Source organism: Mchenga conophoros, linkage group LG13 (assembly GCF_057382185.1).
Source record: "Mchenga conophoros isolate Kocher_MC1m ecotype Shallow Benthic linkage group LG13, M_conophoros_male_GT1.1, whole genome shotgun sequence".
In the NCBI taxonomy this organism is placed as follows: domain Eukaryota; kingdom Metazoa; phylum Chordata; class Actinopteri; order Cichliformes; family Cichlidae; genus Mchenga; species Mchenga conophoros.
This window is the reverse complement of record NC_140538.1, coordinates 27,834,840-27,858,827: the sequence shown is the minus strand read 5'-3', so window position 1 is coordinate 27,858,827 and position 23,988 is coordinate 27,834,840. Positions and strand designations below refer to the sequence as shown.

Sequence of the window (23,988 nt, the reverse complement as noted above, 5' to 3'; positions counted from 1 at the left end):
TGAATAAATTATTGAACACTGATTTTTTAGCAGCATCATAAATGTTTATGAGTTAAATATGTTCCACTATGAGGTACTGTCATATACTGATACATCCAGTGATACTGTAAATTTCCACACCAAATAAACAGAGTAAAATTTTAAACTGTGTATGTAAAGTGAAGTTAATTGTTCCACAGAGAGGAACATATAGACTGCACCCAGTGAGTGGCGCTCCTGCCCAAGAGATAAATCAATTCATCTTATAATCTCAAAAATAGATTTAAACATAAACGGATTAATTTCCTTTTTTAAGTTTCAAAATAAAAGATGCAAACTTTTTTGTGTATTTGTCACGCTTTCACGTTTCAGATCAGCAAACTTATTTGAATATAATATAAAGAGCATAAATACCAATTGCAGTTTTAAAAACATAATTTAATTAAGAGAAACTGGACTAAACTTTCCAAACAAAATATGTGATCAATCGGAGATAACTCCTGATTTAACAAGAGTTAAAACTTTAACAAGAGTAAAACTTGTACTCAGGTTACCTTTCTCTAATATTAAAGTCTGTTTGATGATCTCATATGTGTGACAGTGTGACAGTTATGCAAATATAAGAAATCAGGAAGTGGGCAAATATGTTTTCACAGCACTGTAAATCTTTAATGCATTAATGCTGTGTGTGTTTTTTAATATCTATTTCTCCTGACCTTCTTATCTAACCTGTTATGAACATAAGCATAGCAAAGGTTTATTCCACAAATGCATCCCACATCACATCTGGCCCACTCCAAGTTAAATCCCCAAGCTGACTTTTTAAGACAGTAAACACATTTATTGAGAAGAAAGAAGCATCAACGGGAGAATGCATCGGTGGCTGTGGCACTTATAGGTCCTGGATCCTGAGGGTGGACCTTCACACAACATAAGCAAGCAAAACTGTCCAGTAGATAGAAGGCTTGTTCACCCTGCAGTCGTCTGCTGCTCAAAAAGACAGTTACAACAACGCAGGCTGGGACAGAGAGGAGGAGCACCTTTTACATTAAAGCTTTAATCAAACATTGTATCTGACTCTGAACAGAAAGTTAACAGCAAGTTGGCACCTTTGATTAAAATCTTTTTTTTTTCTTTTTAAAGATTTTAAAAAGCTAATAACAAATGCATAAAAACAAGAAGCACTGGCATTTTTATGTCTGTCTTGCAAGAAAAGTTCAGTCCCAACCTCCAGTTGTTACATACCTATAAACATATTGGCTGGAGACCTTTGTTGCATACACTTTGTTTTGTGGAGGGGAATGGGTGGAGTAATTGCTCTAGATCCTAAAGTTTAATTATTATCTCCAATTCTATTTAAATTGTAATGCAATTCACAGGTGACAGATTCTTTACGAGATCGCTTAAATGACAGGGATAGTCCATGGGTGCTGGTCAAAAATTCCTTAAATCTCTTCTGGCTTTCATTTCAGGACCTTATTGCCTAAAACACTATTTTTTTGATTCAGACTTTTTGAAAGACTTTTTGTCTCCTGCACATGGGTTGTTCCAACTATTCATATATCTAGCTAAGTCGCTAATGGCTAGTTTCAAACTGGTGATTTGCCGAACTAAGTTGCACCATTTAACATTTAAAAAAAAATCATCTAAGCTTGAAAAGGCTTTAGTCATTTGGGTTGAAATGGTTGTGATACGATCTGAAGAATATCACATAACTTTATCAAAAATGCCCAAAACAACAGTTTCAGAAGGCTAAGTAGTTGCTACATTAAAACAAGCACCAATCGGTGATTATGCTGATCTAATTTACAATATGTTTGACATTTAATGCTATTGGCATAACATTTTGTAACTTGGAAATTATTTGAAAGTGTAAGAGATAATTTTCCTCATCTTATAAATAGCTTAATAAACATTATTTTGAAATATGGTCAAATATGTCAGCTATGAAGCTAACATTAGCCTTTTCAGCTAGCTGACATATCTTACATTATTTTGCAGCTACTAGGCCATTAGGTGGAAATATTTAGTGACAACAAATGTCCTTGTATGCAACTACTTTTTGTGGTGCAACTTGATGTAGTAATGAACACATCTCCAAAATGTAACGACCTAACTTATAAGTAGGATTAGCAACAGCTTACTAACTAACAGCTGTTGCAGCTAGTTCTTCAACCCTTCATACCACTTCAGAAGTTTGGATCAGTTGTGCACTTCCTAAAGAATTGAAATTCGGGACGTTCAAGGAAACATCCCAACCACTTTTTGTCGACTTGATAAACTCTGAAGATGGTGTGCTACGCTCATACTTGTGCCCGATAGAGCAATGTGCATCTTCTGTGGTTCAGTCGGTCTATTCTGGGATGGGGTCAGTTTCTGAAAGCAGAGAAATGTGCTTGGCTTTGCTAGGAAACAAAGTGTCACCATCTGTGCTTCATGTTGTGCAATAGATGTACAGCATTGGGTCATCTCAGCTATCGGACTTCGATAAAAGCGTGTGCATTGGAGTCTTTGGACGTTGATATGAATCAGAGTTTCATTTCTGAAATGAGATCCCTCGTCTCCTTTTCTCTTTGTAGAACTTCCTTAAATGTCGATTAAAGAATTATTGCAGAATAACAGAAAATAAAGGAAATACATTTATAAGCTCATAAAGTGTTATTTGCACAGATTGACTTTTCATAAACTCTGGATTATATAGATTTCAAAAATGGATAATAAACCTCAGTCTCTGATTAAGACATCAGACTCCCAACTTAACTTTCCGAATGTTTTGGCATGCCACGCTATAGAACATTTTTTCCCATTTTCCATAAGGCAAAAAACAAGACTTTCAAACTTTAAGATCACTCAGTCCTAGATCCAAAATCTGACATCCGAACTGCGTTTGTCCCAACACAATCTTGTGTGGTTTTTCATTAGCAGGTTCTCAAACGACAAATAATTGGAGACAGACTTTTTTTGGGGCCAAAGATCTTTTTGGAAGAAGTTTTAAACAAAAAGAACTGGGCCCTTATGTCCAGAAAAGTATCCTGGACACCGTCACAGTGTCACTAAAGCCAGCCTCTCTTTCAATAGCTCATTATTTCTGGTCTTTTCTCTTGCACATCTGATCTTGTATTTAGAAATATACTAATCAATAATCTACCTCCCATAAACAGAAATGACATGAGCTCTTTAAAATGTAGCATTAGTCATTCAATGTCATTTTGTGTTTTGTTTTTTTGTTTTTGTTTTTTTGTCCATACATGACAGCATACAACAACACTATACAGAAAAATGATTAAAAATGGTTATAAAAGAATGTACTTCTGAGGCAAAAGTCTTTTAAAAGAAGAGACTGACTTGGGCTTTGTGCTCCTTTGGTAGTAAACTGCAACCCTAACCCCAGTGCTGGACAGCAAGAAAGAGTTATGGCCATCAAAGAGCTCCAAAGTGGCTCTCGTTTTGTCCTTTCAGTCCTCTCTTTTGTCTCAGCTGCTGTCTGTGCATTTTTCTGCCAGTCTTTTGTTCTCAGTTCAGGTTTGGTTTGTGGTTGATTGCTGAATGATCTCTGAGTATATGTAATCACGTAATCAGACAGCAGTTAATGCAGCGAGGCCCCAGTCTCCTTTTCAGAGACCCCTTCTTTCTCTTGGGGGTCAGGATGGCGATGATGGCCTCGTCAAACACCGTCTTCAGGCCCTTCTGGGTCAATGCTGAACATTCCACATAGCAACATGCACCAATCTAAAGAGAACAGAGGGATCGTCAGTCACAGCAACGCAACGTTCAAACGGCACTGACATTAAAATAGTTTGGAAAATGTTCACTTTCTTGTAGATTGGTAGATATGCCAAACTGTAGCACTATCAAAGAGTTAAATACCCAAAGGCACAAAGACGTCACTTGCACAAAACATCAGGAAAAAGTTGATGAATCTGAACTTTACCAATTTAGTCTGCCAGTGTCAACGAACATGCCAACTTTTCACCCTTATGGGCTTCATCCAAGAAAAAAAATGGAGGTCCGGTCATTGACATAGAGATATCTGGCAAGTGATTGGCTTAAAGATCAGAAGAAAATTAAATTCCTGATCTCAAATACATCTATGTAGCATATAACTTATCTCCATTTTCTCTCGTGCTTCTTGGTAAAGTTGACATGTTTGTTATTTAACAGCTTTTTTCTATGGTTTATATGCAAGTGCCACCTTTGTACCTTTGGATATTAAGCAGTCCTAAAGTATGAACTGTAAGATGGATGTAACTGGAAAACAGAGAAGCACAGTTTTCACCATTTTTTTAAAGATTTATATTTTCTTTAGAGCTATAAAAGTGTCTAAGAGTATCTGTTTACCAGTCTGGGTTTTTGGATCACCTCTGCCACAATGCTACGACACCCATCCATTAAAAAGGAAATGTAATAAGAGTGGAAGAGGCTCAGCAGCAGCTCTGCTAGCTAGAAACACTGAATGCTATAATTGTATCAGGCTAGCAGTGTAATCATATATTATTTGCTTTGGCTATGGTTGATATTAGTGGGTAACTTTAGAAGCTAATGGCAAGTGAGCAAGGCCAGTACAGGAATGTTTATGGAGGCCGCTCAAGTATAGAAAACAGCCCGATGAATGTTCACATAACTGAATAAATAAGTTAGCCCTTTAAAGCCAGAAACATTTATTATTTCATGTCCAATATGAAAAAAGGCCCTTCAAACACCTGATTTGTGTAAAAAATTGCTTTGCAAAACGGCTAGACCAAAAACAGCTCTTTAGCGCCTAACTAACGAGCTTTTTAGAGGTTAGCATTCATTGGGGATCCAAATTAAAGATTTGTAAACACTTTTATTTCTTTTGTCGAGTCACTCCTTTGTACTGTCCAAAGGAATCACAGTAACCTCAAACATTTTCACTATCATGATTTTTCAGCTTTTCTTCTAAAATGTTGACTTTGATCTTCACCAAAAATGCCTGTTTTTACTGTGGCCAAACAAATTTATCTTTGATCTGACCGTCCAGAGCACGGTTATTTTAGAAGGCCTGAACTCTGCAACGGCCAACGGTAGCTTTGCTTTAAAGCTCTTTTTGAACAGCAAATACCATTAGTGGCACTGCTCCCAGGTGAAATCTGTCTGCAGTGTAGAACTGTGAAGGCACATGACGTGTTAACAAAGGAGCTGCAAGAGTTCCCTTTATATCTTCTGATGGAATTTTTAGATCATCAGACTGGTTTTTATATCAAAATATCTGTTACTGACTTGAATGTAACAGGGCAGCCAGTCATGAAATCCACACTACTTTTCCTTACAATGGGATGATTTTTTTCCTTCTTTTCTTTCTGAACTGTTTGGAGCTCCTTTAAATAATTTACCAGACTTACAGACTTTGCTTCTGAAGGCCTCAAAATGTTCTTTAGATGTTGGCATGATGGGATCCCAAACAGCAAAGCAAGCAATAGACCTTTATTTATACAGGAAAAGCTGCAATCTATCACTCCCTCAAAGTGTTTTGCATCAATTGTTGGACTAGGATGTATTTTTACTATGTACTTTTTCAATTAGAATCACTTTTGCTTCTTCAAATATGGGAAATAGTTATTTTTCACATGACTGGATAAACTATTTCTTAAAAATATTTGAAATTTACCCTTTAAAAAAAAAAAAATTCTAATCTTGAGTTGGATTATGGAAGATGGGTTACCTACAACAGCAACTATAGGAAACAATACCCAAGGTAAAATGCTGCTCACTTTGAGGAAAAGGGGTCTAATTTGACCCGACATGTTCTTCCAAGTTTCCTTGAGGCCTCAGAAAACTTCATGACTCCATGAGATGAGAATCGCATTGAAATCTTACATTGCCAAAACGGCACGAATATAGACTTTAAAATGAATCTAGGCAGTAATGTTTTGAAAGACTGAGCCTTATTCATGCTCTGACAGGAGTGATTAATCACAGATCGCCTTTGGTATCTATGGTGCAGAGTCTCGAACTCTGCTGGACATCTGTGTTGGTTCGGAATGTATTCCCGGATTCATTGTAACTCAAAGAATGCGCAAAGGTCTTGATTCCAAGAATTTCTAAAGAGACATTCCTAGGTCAAATCAACACACAGGAATCTAACTGGACTGGGCAGCTCAATTCTGCAACAGCGAAAGTGAAAATAGAAGCTTCCCTTTAGTTCGGCATACAAACCTCCTTTGCCAGTTTCTGTCCTTGCTCGGTGGCAATGGGCTTCTCCTTCATGTCATTTAGTTTGGCAATGGTTTTGGGGTCATCACGGAGATCAATCTGAAAAAGATACGCTTCTTTTAGCTGAGTCAACATTAGTATTGCTGTTATGATATAGATTTTATTAATAGCTCATATTTGCGTAACACAGAGGGATTTCATCATTGCATCTATACATAGGAATGAGCTGTAACTGACAGCGCGAGCTCTCATTTTGTAACACAGCCATGTTGGCCCACACTTCCTGCTCTTGTGCAAAGCAATTTCACAGACAACCACAAGTTTCTTCACTCTGCTTTTATTCACTGGAACGCTCTCCACCTACAGCCCGTCCATATCTCAGTAATAACCTGTTACAATCAACGAATCCAACTGCTAAAGCTAACAGGAAGTGGCCTTCATTAACCCATTTCTTGATTGGGGAGATTTGCGGCAGCGTGCACATATCAGCATCCAGCCAGTGGAGCGGCGAGTGAGTTATAGCAGGAACTGATAACAGCGCAGTAAACATCAACTGCCCTCAGTTTTAAGCAAGCGCGATATTGGCCGTGACTTTTAAGGTTTAAGAAATAAGCTAATGCTCTGGATTAATGTTGTGTCATAAGAATCAGTAAACTGTTAATTGCTTCTTTAACAGATTTAAACCTCACATTTAACACGGGGACATAAAACGCCTAAAGCGATATGTGACAAATCAGCCTGAGATCGTTGGTCAGGTTTGTACTGGCCGTTCCATATTTTTGCTGTTATTTAATAAATAATTTCTTCTGTTCTTTGGCTCATCTTCACAGCTCCCCGACTACATGAGTGGCTGGGCTTAAAGCTGCACTAATTAGTACTTTTATAGTGACAGTGGCTGAAAAACATAATTGTGGAATTTGAAAATGGTCTCTTCCAGACTCGGATCTACATCTGCCCTCAGCATTACTGATCACTTTAGCATCTTTCAGCTCGGTGTTTTGGTTTTACAGACCAAAGCTTTAATGTTTCAGTCAACAACTTTACCAACTTCATTACTTCCAACTTGTAATACACTGCAAAAAGCACGGTTCCCAAGTTAAACATCTCTCAACTTTGAAGCAAACGATTGAAGCGACTACCAATCAGAGTGAAGGATACAGTTAATTGACATATGACACGATGGTAAGCAAATTAGAGGGTTAATACATACATTTTACATCAACCTTATGCATTGATAATATATTTCATGAGTTAATCACCAAACTAATACACTGCATGACTCATGATGTAATCACAACACCAGTGCAAAGCAGAAAAAACAAAGTCTGGATGGTGTTTATACTGAAATAGGCTAATTTCTAAGTTGAAGAAAACAGTGTAAGAAAAAGAAAATACATTGTTCTTTATCACTTTTCAACTTTCTTGGTAAATGGTAGGTTACACCACTTTTTTATCCCCCATATAACTAAATAACTGCATGAATCAGAGAAACACAAATAAATCTAGAGTCAGCTGTGGAGTACTACAGTATTAGCCAGACAGCTAATATCTAATTCCTCCATGCTACCACCTACTGTCTATTTCAGCACCTGTACTTTTAGATATGCGCCTACTCTTAGTTGTGTCTTAGTCCTCTTTAATGGGCAGCTGCGATGTTTTGTCATGTTCCCACCGTTCTCAAAGATACCTTGCCTAAGTAATATTAGGGCTGCAATTAAAGATCACATTTAACATGGATGAAGGTGCTTCATGTTTTCCCAGTTGATCAGTTATCATCATTTGTCTTTTTTATGTGTAATCTAATACAATATTTTGTTTATAGTCATTTATAAAGAAATAGGTTTGATATTATGGTGTTTGGTGTGAAAAAAAAAATTGCTTAGCGGAGCAGAATGGATAGATGGATTATGCTAGGTGCTGATTTATTTTATGAAAATCTACCTGTTAATAAAATAATGGCTTCAACTTTTAATACCACAGCAAAGTTCTGCTGTCTTCTGAATGTGAAATTTTCCTTTATTTCTCATACGTCAGCTCCTCAGCTGAGCTCTTATTACAACAGCAGAGATGTCAATCAGATGCTTTTAGAAAAGAGACACGAGGGTTATGTGAAGTACAGCAGCTCAGTGTGTGAATGTAAACACAGACAAAGGAGGCGGATTATGAGACAGAAGCACAGCGGGAGGATTACTTGACAGCTACAGACGGAGGAATGGAGAGATTGCTTTGTCACTGTAGCTAACTGCAAGGATGCAACTAGCATGCTAACAAAGCTTTCTGGTAAAATTTACAAAACTGTGTCCCAGTTTTTTCATTTTTTGTTGTGTGTTTGGTTTTTTTTTTTTTTACTGTTTTTATATTCCATATTATATATATTCATGTTAGAGTAACCAGCATGTTTGTTAATGTACAGCAGCTATTGGCATTTGTGCTAACGCTAAAATTATGTAATCTCGCTTGTGCTAATCATCCTTATGTTAGCGACTGAGAATCATTCCTTTATGTAAGATAACATTAGACTTGACTTACACTTGCTCACATAACCTTATAAAAACAAAACCTAAAAAAAATAAATACATCCAGGAATATAAATTTACTTATAATAAGTAAATTTTTAATTTAAATAATATTTATTAGTGAATTAATGACGACAGGCATTTTTTCACTGATCTTATGCCCCTTTCCCTGATTGTATGTGCATCTTCTCACACACACAAACAAACAAACACACTCACACATACATTGTGGGTAGAGTGGAACTGACAGGATACAAGTGAAGTGAAATAATGTTAATCAGGCCGTTGACAGCACATAATGTTACCATAAGAGCAGTAAAATAAGTCTTCCGCCAAGCTTAATAAGAATGAGAGCGAGAAACCGGCAGCGACACCACTGTCACCAATAAAGCAAAAAACTATAACAAAGCTGTGAAGGAAAGTGTAGTTGCACCACCTCCATGTATGTATATAAAGTGGACTTCCACGTTGTCACTGTTGTACTTGGTCTAGCTTTCTGAGTCAGGATCAGACTGATACTGGATGAAAATGATTAAAGTTTGTTCAATATGTCTAAGTAACTGAGTTTATTTTTCATTCCTTTTCATCTCTATCTGAAAACATCAGGTATGAGCTCAACAGTGTATTCTTCTCTGGTAACCTCATTTCATTCCAGCGTGTCAGAAATGACAAATGCAGGTACATCCACCACATATGCGCAAAGCAGCTGAGAATGGGAAGCGTCTGTTACGTGTTTCCAGAACCAACCTGCGTGCCGATGAGCAAGTAAGGGACACTGGGAGCGTACTCCTGCAACTCGGGCACCCATTCTTCACGCACATTCTGGAAGCTGGCGGGGTTGACCACAGAGAAGCAGATGAGGAAGACATCGGTCATCGGGTAGGACAACGGCCTCAGGCGGTCGTAGTCCTCCTGGGAGAAGACAGAGCAGCACCAGTTAACAATCAGAAGATATGATTCACTCCTGTTCCTCACATCTGAGAAACTCTTACTCATCGATTATTAAAGGATTATGAGATGAGCTCAGAATGATGACCAGAGAGCTACACAGTGCCAAAGTGGCTCCTGAGCCGTGTTATGTGCATTAGGGTCCGAGTTAAAACAAGAAACGAATGCCAAGAAGATGACGTTAATGTGAGAGTTCCCTTTCTGACAGACAATCAGTTATTATATCACATTTGCAGTCCTCTAATGCGAGCTGAGCACAAGGCATCACCACAAGATGCTGAGAACCAGACACACTGCCATCTGCGATATCTGTGTGGTGTAAATGACCAATTCACCAATGCAACACTGCCCTTTGTGAGCCAGATCAGGCGCTCCCTTGTCCTCGCCAAAGATGAAGTCTTTTCGACATAGTGTCTGAGTTGCGCTCATATAAATATTCACGACCTATCTCACGTCTACTGATGGCACGTTTTTCCTGCCGCTGGTTAGAGACATGGGGAATCAATGAATCTCCCGTAAGGAGATATGACTCAACCAGACCAACTTGACTGAGTGAATCAGTCTCAGTTCTGTCACTTTTATTGTCTGCGACACTGAATTCAAGAAGATTGAATACAACGTCTGACCAAGATGCTGCAAAAGGACAACCAAACACTGGAATTAAACTCTTTCATCTTGATGCCTTCAGCGAGTTCAATTCTTTGCCAAAGCAGACAGCACAGTGTGCTATCACCAAATCGCCTATAACTCAATTACAAACCGCTGGGAATGGCTTTGCAAATGAGCAGAATGACAGGAAACTCCTCAAACAGCAGTACATCAGCCAGGCAGAGGCGTCCTCCTTTTTTGTCACCCGGGTAATGGATTTAAGATATACAGACTTTATATTGAATTGGAGCAGATGATAAAATAAGCATACAAATCTTCAAGCCCTGTGCTCATGTTGTGCATTAGTCAACAATGCCTCACTGGAATAGGTCAAGTGGATATAATTCAATACTTTACGAGTATTTCATCCTCTTACTTCCAAATGAGTGCGATATTTCACAGATGGGGCTCATGCAGGGATTTCAAACAACTCTTAGAGGCTTTTTTTTCTTAAGCTATGTTCACACAGGTACCGCAACCCTGAACTTTTCTCTGCAATACCAGATAAAAATACACGTAAAGCTAATCGGATTGGAGATTGCTGCTCACCTGTGACTTCCCAAGCACAAAGCGTGTGGGATTCTTGGATTGCATCAATGTGCGATTAACAGATTAACCACTGGCATCATGCACGCTGCCTCACGCAGGTTCTATTCAGGCTTCTCCATTAACCAAAACACATAGAACATTTCCAGTAGTGACAAAACATTAAAGCAGAGCGCTTCTTGCTGTGTGCCACATCTGAAAAAAAGACATCTATAAATGTGGTAAACACTCCGACCTGATTTTCAAGATGTCCTTATTTCATGCGTAAAAAATTGCCTCAGAGTGCTCGGGGGAGTTGAGTTTTGTTACACTGGCTGGTTGAGTGTTTTGACAGCACAATAAGTTAAGTACATTTCCTGTGTCATCTTACCTGACACTAGCTGAACCTCCGCACCCGATAAAACCATTTTGAGTGCAAACTATCCGGTGCTTGTAGCAAACCTGAGAGCAAAATTAATAAGAATAATCTTTAAACCTTGTGCACGACACATGTTATACAGTTTAGGCAAAGGTGAAACACGAGCATGACTAAAATGATCTGATGGAAAGTTTCTCAGCTGTCAGATTTTGCAATTATTTGCACACTGTCAGCTATAGCATGTTACACATGAAGTCCAGGTATATAATTTCTTAACTTTAGAGCGATATTTCCAGTGGTTGACAAAAATAAATTTAAAGCCTATTACCAGGATTATCTAAGAATAAACCGTCTCCAACAGACATGTTATTTCACAAGTAAGAAGGAAAAACCATCATACTGAGCAACTAATGAGAAAATGCCGGTGAGCTGTATTATCAGTGTTTCATAAGCTTTACCTAAAATAAGAAATGACATCGGGATATTCCTGTGTCTGCTGCCTCAGTTTTGACCGGATTTAAAAAATACTCTGAGAACATCGACCTCAAAGTGCATTACTAACCTGCACTACACACATTTAGTGCATATCAAGGTGTAGAACTCATTCTGGGCACTGCTACAACACTGAGATGTGGCAATATTGAATTGTTTAACCTTCATGTTCAGCGTCATTATGATTAAGGATCATGACTTGTCAGGTATTTCATTCTTTGGGTTAGCCAACATTTAATAAACCTGTCAGGTCATGCCTATCCATTAATAATGACTCATTTGATACAAAAATAGTAATAAACAATGAAAAAAATCTGATGTTTGGTGTGAGCAGCTTTGGTCTTTAAAACAGTACCCGTTGTTCCCTGCACACCAACTCATAGCTTGCAGGTAGATTGGACTGTTTTAGATCTTTAAGTATTTTTTGGTTCTTCTTGTAATCCAAGATTACACCTGGTTTTTCTGGGCCTAGAAGCGACTTTATTTGAATTAACGGGAGCAGTGTTATCAGGTAACAATTCAGATCTTGTTAAGAATGGCACATCCATAGACTGTTTTGGTGTAAGGGTGCTGCGATGAATATTTAGTGCATCCTGGATGAGCTGATAGTGACATTAACTTGCTCTTACAGCCTTCGAGGTCACATCTGATTTTAAAAGGGTTATTTCTTTAAAAGTGATGGAAAGAGAAATTTGCCAAATGTTTTAAAATACATGACTTAATATAATGTTTTACATACAAAACATAGGATGTTCACAAGTGTCCCCCCTCCAGACTCGTCTCATACCTTGGCGAGCACGTCTGGGGTCACTGCTACCAACTTTCAACCACGTCAAACTCACGAATCCGCTCTTTCTAACAGTACGTGTTTCGATTATTACCCGTAGAGGGTTGCAGAATTAAAGCACTTTGAATTAGTCTTTTAAATACACGTATTTAACGGGCAAGGCAACTGTTTGAAGTGCAACTGCATTAACGGCGAGGAGTCCGTTGATCAGGCGCTTGATTATCAATACGATTGCTTCAAAGTAATACAAGAGAGAAGCAAATTCTACCCGCCCAGCAAAGACACTGAAAAATGTTGAAGGTGACTTTGCCAGATAATATTGATTAAAAACTGAAAGCATCTTATCAGGTTAGTGAAGAGACGTCGAGAAAAAGATGCCTTTTTGTTTAATTTTTAATGGCATAAACAGATTTTTGATACTCTGTCGGCTGTGGATGTTCTGTTCACAGAGGCATAGGCACCTGCATTTCTGTAATAGCATCTAAATATGATCTAGATATCTGGTTGAAATTCACATTTTTACTTTTGGTGGTGGTGCTGGGGACATTGTCCACCTCCATCAGATCCTACACTATGTCCATTTAGATTATTTATTTCCTTTGGGACAGCAAAAATAATATTTGCATTCGCATCATCCAGCAGCTCTCGTCTGGTCCCATATATACACCTCGTGTGTCACATGTACTTATTCCTGTGTGTTTGTAACCTTTGCCTGCACAAATGAATCCGATTTCCCCACAAGCTGCAGACGCAGTGGAAGCCGCTCAGCAGTTTACTGTAAACAGGCCCGAAGCTTGTTTGATACCCATCTCTGTACAGTTTCCTCAGCGCACGGCAAACACAGCAGCCATTCAGAGTCTTCACAGTGTATCGTCCAACACGTCTCCAGCGCTCAATCCCGGATTTAATGAACAGAACTGTTTACACCATCGCTGCCGTGAAGGTGCTCTGGATAAAAGTTTCCATTAAAAATATGTCCCACATTTTTATTAGTTCAGTCCAGCAGTTCATGAGCGCATCGCAGACACGCTGCACAACGATCTGTCCAAGTTAGCCGGGAGTGTACCGTAAATATTATGATCAGCGGGAAAGGAATGATGGAGGGGGAAAAAAAGGGGAACAGGAGCAGCTTGTGCATGTGTACATTAAACTCTATCAGCGTCTGTCTATACATGCCCATACACTTCCATCAGGGCCAGACTCAGCGCCTTCAATGAGCCACTGTGAGCGCTCGGCTGTGTGACTGCGCTCTGTTGACTCAGTGACATATGAGTGCTATATCAGTGAGTCATTCCCTCCTCCTCTCCATCTCCACAACTCTCTCTCTCTTCTATCTTTCTCCCTTTCTACTTCCATCGCCTCCTCGGGGCTCTATAAACCGCCTATATCAACAGCGTCAGAGACGCTCGCTCTAACATGGCTGCCGGGTGGGAAAGCAAGCCCAGGCAGAGACGCTTCTGATCACAAAGTTCCGACTCCGATCTGCCAAGCTGCACATTTCAAAATACTTTATTTCACCTCGGGAGTAAAAAAAAACAGCAACAAAAAAAAAAAAAGGGAGGGGGTGGTGCCTTTTTCCTACTCCCACTAATGGCGATTAATGATCATTAATCACGGACTGAAGCTCTAATGCACTCTGTCCATTCATGCCTGTACAGTGAGAGCATCCTGCCATAGTTCATTCAAAAAGTTGGCTGTTCAGCGTTTCTATTTATAGATGTTAATGACAGCAGTAAATAGACAACAAAGAAAGAAAGAACAAAGCTTTTATTAACACTAATATATAAAACTGACAGTCCAAATGTATATCAATTCTTTACCACAGGATGCAGTGTGTTTTGATAATGGAGCATTTTGGTTATGGCCTTAAGGGATAATCCACTAATCCAAGCACTTACTCACTCAAATGAATGAACAAATTTGGAGAAGGAACCAAAGGGAAAACCAATGACTTTCTCTATAAATATGAGTTTACTCATCTTAGCATTACTCAGCTAGTAAAAACAGTTTGTATGATTTAGTATTTAGTATTTATTTTATTTATTGTCATTGTCAAAGAACAATGAAATTGTTCTTTGACCGAGGACCTGTCCTGGGGCAACCATATCACCTTAGTTGCACGGAAGGCCGAACAGCGCCTCTACTACCTGAGGAGACTGCGGAGCGCACACATTCCCAGACCTCTGATGTTGAACTTCTACAACTGTGCCATCAGCAGCGTTCTGACGCATGGATTTCTAGTGTGGTTCCCCAGCTGCACCAAGGCTGACCAGCAAGCACTCCAGCGGGTGGTGAAAGAAGCTGGCAGAATTATTGGAACAAGTCTGCCAGAGATCAGTAATATCTTCCCCACTCGCTGTCTGAGGAGGGTGCACAGTATCCTGCGGGACCAACATCACCCTGCGCGCCACCTTTTCCACCTGCTGCCCTCAGGGAGAAGGTACAGGTCTATACAGGCCAGAACATCCAGACTGGCCAACAGCCTGTATCCACAGGCTGTGAGGCTCCTGAATTCTGCCCCCTCCCCTCTCTGCCCCCCTCTCACGGACAATAACCATATCCAACTTCTTAATAGCACTGAACTGGTTTGCATTGGTGCATTATATCTTTATTCTCTTCCCCCCCTAACAGTGGATTCCTACACTAAACACTGTGCCAGTGCCTGTATACGCGAAAATAACTGACTCCATCCATATTACCACTAACTGCAAAGTTGTTTTTCATGTTATTTTGACTGGGACCCATAATTACACCAGACACCTACCCAAATATGTGGTCACTGGTTAGGTGTTTGGTGTTCCATTTTGCATTTTCAGATATTCACTATAAGCAGCTTTGTGGTGCAGTGGTTAACACTGTCAAACCACATCAGGAAGATTCAAACCCTCTGGTTTGCATGGGCCTTTCTGCATCATCTTCCTGTGTCTGCCTCGGGGTACTCCAGTTTCCTTCCACAGTCCAAAGACATGCATGTCAGATTAACTGTGCCTGTGTCCAGGTGTTAGCCTGGTGACCTGTCCTAGGTGAACCACACCACTTGCCCTATGACAACAAGGACAGGATCCTTAATCCCCACATCCATCCCTGAACTGGATGAGCAGAAGAAAACCGACAGATGTTTTCATTCTAGACTTGAAAATCATCACCTATTCACTCACAGCAGGCCTCCAGAGAAGCTGGCGTATTGGGATCACAACACTATGTACATGCTGGGAATCAGTCCTATGCGTCTTTCATGTTGTTTTCAGAGAGGGCACATGCCTGTGTTGTAAATACACAAGCTGTCTTGGCATTGTAAGCTACAAGCCAGATGGGTGCCAGCTGTGCTGCACATCATGGCAGATTTCACAAAGACAAGAAGAGAGTTAAATCATTTCAAAATGTAAATCCTGGTGCTGACTTCAAAGGCCAATCCAAATGGCAGAAAAATGCATTACACACCCTTTGCTAAGTCAGAAGCTGTAGTCTGGTATTTCAATCAAAGTCCAAGCACAAGTTTCAAAGCCACAGAGAATATCCAGTGTTTTTTTCATTTATCAACACCCTTTCATGCACCGGTCTCAACAGCATAGCCAAGTGATATAATGAGCCAACTCCTGCTAATTTTTCCAAAAGGTCAACAAAGACTTTCTTTTTCAAGATTCAAGACCTCTGGGCACTGGTACAGCTCACTGGGTAAAGCAAGCAACCCATAAACTGAAAGGCTGTTGCAGACCCTGAGGCCTGCTGGGACTTACTGTATGCCTTCCCCCTGATCTCCCAGCCTTCCTGTCTTCTCTCCACTGCACTATCCCAATAAAAGCAGAAAAAAAAAACCCTAAAAAGGCTTTGAGACCTTTATTGTCATTGGTTCAAAAATTCCAACTATGTCAACCTCATATGATGTGACATTTGAAACAAGACAGGACAGAGCTAAGAAGTCCTGAACGTGCGGTCGCGTTCATCATCGAGGAACACTTTCTGAGCCACAGTGCAAACAAAGTAAATATTAATAAAGCAAGTTTACGTTACCAGCAGCATTTAGAACTAAATGTAACGAATTCTAAAGTAAAGCAATGGAACAAACACCTTTCAATCACGTGTTAATTTTGGATCTGGTTTTCCACTAGAGAGCACTTTTAAAAATCCTGTATCGGTCGAGCTCTAGTCTAGCATTTCAGTATTTAGCCTTAGATTTTTATAAAGTGTGATGAGCTTTTTTCACTATTCTGATACTTTATTAAAAGGAGAATCCATTAGTTGCAAACTGACTGATTAATCACTAATAATCGTCAGGCAATGTGCAAATTAGTTGACTCCATTCAAGAGAATAGCACTAGAGTTGTTCTGAAGTGTAAAATCTCTTTCTGAGGCGTGCCCACAGCACTCCTGTTTCTCTGTGTTGGAGCAGCTGACTGGTGACCGGCTCATGGCTGAGTAAAACCAGTTTCCCCCTCTTCCAAACCCCACTCGCGTCCCCACCTGTCATCCTTTCACCCCTATTGGGTCACTAGGCCACCTTGGGTTGCTGAGTCAAAAAAGACTCATCAGACTGTACCCAAAGCCTGGACAGGAAATGTGAAAGTGATCATAGGAAGTGCATCTGACATGCTGAGCAAATCAGCAACAATCCAACTACAAAGTGGAAGTTAATAGCGTAGTAAGACACGGATCCCTCGGGGTCGCAGCTCCTGAGCTCCTGTCCTTAAGTGTCGTTTCCATTGGCTCTAGTGCACTTAGCATCCACTTCCTGTTTCCTCCTGCTCCTCCTCGCCAGTGGTGCTAGATTTTCTTGAGTGCAGCAGCAGCAGAATGACTGAATGAATGAATGAATGAATGAATGAATAAGTAAAGACTTTCCCCTCTGCTCCCTCGCCACATTGCAGCAAATTAGACTTCACAGACCTTCCATATGGAATAATTCAAAAGGCGGTGCTTGGAGTAGAGACGCAGACAATAACTGGCAGGGAAGCAATAGCAACAACAGATGCGGCGCAGCGGCACTGGGTTCAGAGCCGAGCTGTGATTATGTGGCACTGAGTGACATGTGACACCAACGTGACAGCACAGAGTCGCGACCCCAATGCGTACGTAAGGTTGCTGATAGGCGTTGGGAATTAGCGAAGCATTATGGGAGCTCCAGCCTACGCCAGGAATATAAATATTGCAGGGAGATCGAAGCCAAATGAACACGTGTAGCGCAGGACAGAGGTGGACGTAATGAAGGGCGAGTTTTACATCAACAGGAGAGAAATGGAAAGGAAAACGAAACAGAGGCGTCTGAATTTAACCAAAGCTATTTCACACCCCCCCCACACACACACACACACACACACACACACACTTGATTAGCCTCCCGCATCTGTCTCTCTCTCTTCCTCTTTCTGTCTCACACACACTATTTTCCTCCCCCTTTCCTCTCTTTGGGGGCATCGAGTCTTTGATCAGACGCTGAAGCTATAAACATTACCAGCTGGCCTTCTGCTCCACATAAAGAGGTCAGCCGAGTCGGGGGCGGAGGCACGGGAGAAACGTGAGGGGCCACATTTTCGAGAGCAGTAACTCTACTCTGGGAGGCCGGCGGCGCCCACAGCAGACATCTGGGAGAACTTCTCCATTTCAGAGACACTCTGAATCAGCTGAAAACAAACCCTCCTCTGACACACACACACACACACACACACAGCCTATCAAACACGCCAGAATAGACAAAAGGTTGTGTTCCTCTTTTCACAAGTGAGTAGTAACACTTCTACCATCTGTTTTCTTGGGGGAAAATTATAGCGCAGCCACAGGTAGCTGTTTAAGACAGGGAAGAAAAATGCAGGCTGTCTGCGATCTTTTCCCACTCACAGATTTGTGTGTAAATCAGGGTTTGTGAAGGAAACCAGCTAAATATGCCAAAGCTGACCTTTCTGAGCTTTGCATTTGTCTCTCTGCTGCATGGATCACATCAGAACAGGTCACGAGGAAAGTGTTAATAACTACTCAGCTTCTGGCAAGAGTGTAGTTTTAGGTTGCTGTAAGTATGAGGAGGTTAATCATGGGCGACTGACTGTTCGCTGTCCTGCAGTGCAGCTGAAGTTAGACCAGAAGGCCTTAACGCAAGAAAATCATAGTTGAGTGCATTCAGTTTTTCTCACCAAAGCACACTGTGTGTTAGTCTCGTGTCTAAAAAAAAGTGCTGAATCCATTTCCTTCCTCCTCATTTGCACAGCCAGTGTTTGAGTATTATGAGTTGTGCAATATACAGTAAGCATGCCTTCTTCTTCTACTGCTCAGCTGTTGAACTATTGCTAGGTTATTCTGAGCTGCCAACTGTTAATGAGCAGGAAAGAGACATACCCTACACAGGAAGGTCTATGCAGCTGTCCACATGCTTTTCTGGTTCTTGTACATGCACAAAATAAAAATCTGTTACACACACTAAACTCTTGCTTTAAATCACTACTGGAGGTTTAAAAATCTACAGGGTGCCTTTAGTCCTTTGCTTTAGCCATAGAAACGCCTGAAAATCGTGAAATGATACAAGAGAGGCCCATTCAGAGCTTTTGCCATTTGAAATTATTGGGATTTCTGAGCGCATTACACATAATATGTGGCCTGATTGTCATCTGAGTCACAAACATGATCTGACTAAGCTAATAACACTGTCCAAACAGCAGACTATAGAAAAAGAAAGTGATCTCATGAATTTAGCGATTTGGAGAACCTCGATCAGACATTTCCTGTTGCTGCTAATAAGACTTTCACAATGATGGGGGAATTTTAGAGCTAACAAACAGTTTCGAGTTCATCAGTACTGCTTAGATGTCTTGACTGGACAGCTCTCCCTAGGTCATGCCACGGCATCCTAATTAGGTAATGTGATAAAACTGACTCTGTAATTCCTAAAATCATTAATTTCCTTGTTTTTTTGTGCTTGATGATTTACTCGTGTTTTCACCAAACCTCTCCAAAGATTCAGGCCATGAAGTGCTACCCTGACACTGTTCTTTAAAATTTGATGGCACAATTATGAAATCCTTTTTCTCAAAATGGCTGTGAAGCATCCAGACTGAGGTAGCAAAGAAAGCCTAAACCACGATGCTCCCACCACCATGCACACGTTTACTGCACATCCAAAGTAGCCTCGGTCATGTTAGTTGGCACAACTAAAAAAAAACAAAAGAAAAACAAACAGAGATGACGATAACATCACTTGCTCACTCACACTGTCGTCACAGTTTGTGAAACGCTTATTTGGAAGGTTTTACTGCACTTGGGATAAAACAACACTTGGTCATCAACTTCATTAACCTCCTAAGACCCGAACTCTTCCATTGATATTTGGGCTGATTGGGAGACGATGAATGTAAAAACAAAGAATTACCAGATTTTTTTTTACCTAATTTTTGTTTCTGAGAAAAATGAGAGCCACATATGAGGATATTCATTTAAAATGTCGATAGAACAGTAGCAGTATAATGTCCTCGTAAGTGGATATCAGGCCCTTGTAGAGCAAACTTGAGTATTTTGGTCTAAATAACCCAAAATGCCAGGTCCTAGGAGGTTAAAGCCTAATCCTTGTGCAATTTAATCAAGGTGAATAACGTTGATATTTTTTTTTTCTTTGTTGTATTTTGAGCCTATTGTGCTTTATTTTCTTACCAGTTCAATAAATGCCTACATAATTATTTACTTGGAATATTCCAGAACCCACACTAACGGTCATCAAACCATAATGAACCATATATACTTAAGTGTCAAATCTCATTATTAAAGGTGCAGAGATCATCAAATGCTTATTAATGTAACAGTGTATCAGAAGATACGCTAAAGCAAGGTATCTGTACCGAATCGGAGGTGGAAAAGTTGGATCAGTGGACCACTAACGTCACTGAACAATAAACATAGAAGAACATGTTACCAAAGGTGAGGCACTGCGCAACTAAACTAGGCTTAAGTTTAAGCTACTGTGTCTGTGCCCACCTGAGGAGATATTTTTTGGAATTTCAACCACCACAAATGTGCTCCTGTGAGTTCTTCCAAAAACCCAACTGCACAGTACGCGGTGTGGATGATGCTGCGCGTCAAGCAAATGCAGACCGGCCGACAAGTGGGCCGGAAAAGAGACGGAGCGGCGGAGTTCGTCAGGAACAGAAGCAGCAGGAAAAGCGCAGACAGTGACAGTGTTGTTTTTAAACACTCAGCTTGACGTCAGCTCTTTGTCTGTTTGTAACTTTGCTCTTTTCCGTGGCTGACTCATGGACCGACAAAAGCACAAGAGTAGCCCACAGAGCGGCTGTACGACATATTTTTTGACTGCCCCCATTTGACAAGAGATGCTCTCTGCAGGTAGATGGGCCGCCTAAATCTGCTCAGGTAGAGCCTGCAAGTTACCATCGAAAATGTAAATGGCGATCTGTTAGAACAAACAGTCAAAGTTCACTGTGAAACGACTTAAAAAAATAAAGGTCCACTGCAAACTTCCATGTAAAGCCAGCAAATGATAAGTCGTTTAGCAGTTAAAAATGGTTGATTAGGTGTTGATTAGTCTTTTGGAAACGGTCTAATCATTCCCAGTAGGGCTGTTCGATATAACGATATATATCGGATGACGATATAAAAACATCTATGTTTCATTTTACGCTATCGTTTGTTTTGTGGTGTCGCAAAATAAACTGTTTGTTCATGGTTTTGATGGTCACTGTAGTGGCTATATTAATTTCTTAAAGTTCTCTCTTTCTCTTATATTTAATAGAAACCACACTACTGACGGACAAGCGCCTGTTTTTATTGGTTGTCTTTAGCAACAACGACGGTAAAACCATCGCATGTCCGCTAGTTTATTTTCCACATAAACCTTTCACAATAAACCTCAAGATTCTGTTGAGACTTTTCAAAATAAACGGAATCACGTGAAAAAGTATGCAGAGTATTGACGGATGAGAAGCAAAAAAAAAAAGAGCCGTCAGGTGCTAAAAAAATCAACCTTAGACTCAAACGTTAGAACAGGCTTTTCCCCGCAGCACGCCGTGTAATAAATACTCACAAAGAAAACGGCGGCCGTTACAACCTATGTCTAAAAATGTGTAGTTTCATACATCTGTTAAAACACTCGACTCCAGGTACACGACGCCCAACTGGAAACACTTCACCTACCCGAGATTCACAGAATTTACAGAAAATTATTATTTTTTTTGTGATTTATATCGTTATCGGACGATAGAGGCTTTATATCGGGATATGAGATTTTGGTCATATCGCACAGCCCTAGTTCCCAGTGAATAACAAATATTATTTTAGTTTCAAAGGCACAATTTTTGCTTAGTTTGAGGTTGGTAGTACCTGCCAATGTGGCCTTTAGAAATTCTTTTTGGAGCCTTTTTCAGCTTCTTTCCTAACATAATGCTTCAACGACATCCTGCGAAAGTTAAACCCAACACCTCCCATCACCTTTACTGGGACACCTGGATACAAGTAGCTTCACTGGCACACAGGTTCATGTAGTCTCCAAACTACACTGTCAGTATATGTCAAACAGGCATCCAACCTGCAAATGTTTCTACAGATTGTGTTTGAATACAATTCTTTTTTAGTTCTTGGTTTTCATTTTCAGCTAATTTGCTGATAACCATCTCCTATAATCAATAATGAAAAACACTGATGAAGACTTTGCATACAGTCATAGTGTGAAATCTCAAAGATTGAAGCACCAAATTTTGACATAACTAACATGTAAAGAGTTGATGTGCTAACTGCTTCCTCTTTAGCTGCTGTTGCTTAGCTATTCACATCAAACCAAAACCGCCATAAAAACCAAATGACAACTTTTACACTAAAAACAAATAATTCAGGGTCTTTCCTATACGCACACCTCGGTGAGCTTCTGTGTGCTGTGTGTTTCAAGTAGCTTCCTCCATCTGTGTGTACACTGGCTCTTCTGCTGAGGGGACACAATATTTTGTGTGTGTGTGTGTGTGTGTGTGTATTACAGTTGTAACTCTTGCCCACTGAATGGCACATTGTAAAGAAAAGGCCCATGCATTAAGCAGCCCTATTAACAAACCTGTGACATCACTACTGGACATAGGAGCCCTGTTCTCCACATAATAGAACTATTGAAACCCCTTCACTGCCATCACTGTCCACGCCACAGCACACTCAGGCAGTTAAAGCCATGTGCGAAACCCATCACCTGTTGCAGCTTAGTGCCTGGCCTGAATATGAAGCCTGTGGGTGTTTCCAAGGCACTGTTGGATAGTTATTGGTCCCAGGAGCACATGGAGAGACCGAGATAGAGCTGGAGCGTGTGTGCATGTGTGCATGTGTGCGTGTCCTTGACGTGCTTGGCACAGAGCCAGAGGAAAAAATAAACTTTACCTGACCAGCTGTGTCATACAGTCCCAACAAGTACTGCTTTCCCCCGACGTTGACGCTCACTGTAAGGAAATGACAAAGAGCAGTTTAGAGGAGGAACCAAGGGGTGAGGGTGGGGAGTGCTGGTGGGTGGGGGGGTCCCAGCCCCTCTGTGCTATGAAGACGACAAACAAGTGGTTTTGATTATAGCAACAGATGCAATGCAGTTGGAGGAAGAGTGGTGGGGTGGGGGTCTCTAAAATCTCTCTTCTCTTAGATTCGCATGTGGCCAATTATCAGTGAGCACAGAGCGGCAGCAGCTCAGCATGTCACGCTATTATGAGATAATAAAGGCGAACAGCAGAACTGTGTTCCTACCTGCATAATGATCAAAGACCGTGGGTACATACTCCTCTGGAAAGGCGTCATTGGCATAGCTCATCAGCAGACACGTTTTACCCACCGCACCGTCTCCGACCACGACGCATTTTAACATGATAGTACCGGTTCCGTTTGCCATGATCCCGACCTTCCCAACGACATCATCGGCCCCTGACGCCCTTGTTATCCTGACCTCCTCCTTCTGTTCCTCCTCTTGCTGCTGCTGCTGGGCGGTGATCCCCGCACGGCGGGCATCACCAGCGTCGGAGGCGGACTGCGCGGCTCACCGAGTCGGGCTGGAACTGCATCGTTCTCCCCTCCTCCCCACTACCCATCAGGTTCTTCCAAATGTCAATGAGTTCCTTTTTTTAATTGTATTTTTTGTACGACTGTCAGAAAGAATAAGATCCCCTCGGCCCAAGCCGGCTTTCAAATAAGCTGTCTCCTTAAACCCAATATCGGAAGCGTTTTCTGGGAGAAGCGGTCTGCCGGTACTGCATGTCTACCATGCCCGCTCCACGGTGCAGCCTGCGCTCTTGCTCCCTGGCGCACTGTGCCGCTGGTGGATAAGGTGGGTGCGCTTAGCCTACTGAAGAGGCGGGGCTTGGGTTTAAAACCAAGGGGCTCCGGATAAAGTACAGTCCGCCTGCTGTGAATGCCTGGATCACAGAGTAATTACACTATTTACGCTTCTTTAGAAGGATCCCGTGTGCAAACATTAGATTTCTGTTAGGGGGTGTCACAGGAAATAAAACAATATCCTGTTTTTGAGATAAACTTACCATTAGTTTCCACACACACACCATCTGAATCGTTCTCAATCCAAGGCTGGTACAAAGTTT

General features: G+C 40.9%; 1 protein-coding gene across 1 annotated transcript; it reads right to left on the bottom strand.

Moving 5' to 3' along the window:
* Window positions 1-624: 624 nt before the first annotated feature.
* LOC146561473 (rho-related GTP-binding protein RhoQ) lies at window positions 625-23,722 on the bottom strand. Its single transcript, XM_085297590.1, has 5 exons — window positions 23,144-23,722; window positions 22,790-22,848; window positions 9,414-9,578; window positions 6,154-6,249; window positions 625-3,708 (listed from the first exon to the last, which is right to left on the bottom strand). Exons 1-5 carry the CDS (start codon window positions 23,283-23,285, stop codon window positions 3,547-3,549), a joined length of 624 nt encoding a protein of 207 aa, XP_085153716.1. The 5' UTR covers window positions 23,286-23,722; the 3' UTR covers window positions 625-3,546.
* Between the last annotated feature and the right edge of the window lie 266 nt (window positions 23,723-23,988).

Bases quoted from the DNA above. Each gene is read 5' to 3' on its own strand.
- LOC146561473 (XM_085297590.1), bottom strand. From the start codon at position 23,285: ATGGCAAACGGAACCGGTACTATCATGTTAAAATGCGTCGTGGTCGGA. The intron at 9,579-22,789 runs GTAAAGTTTATT...GTCTTCTCCCAG, and splicing joins TGTATGACACAGCTGGTCAG to GAGGACTACGACCGCCTGAG. The intron at 6,250-9,413 runs GTTGGTTCTGGA...TATCTTTTTCAG, and splicing joins ACTTGCTCATCGGCACGCAG to ATTGATCTCCGTGATGACCC.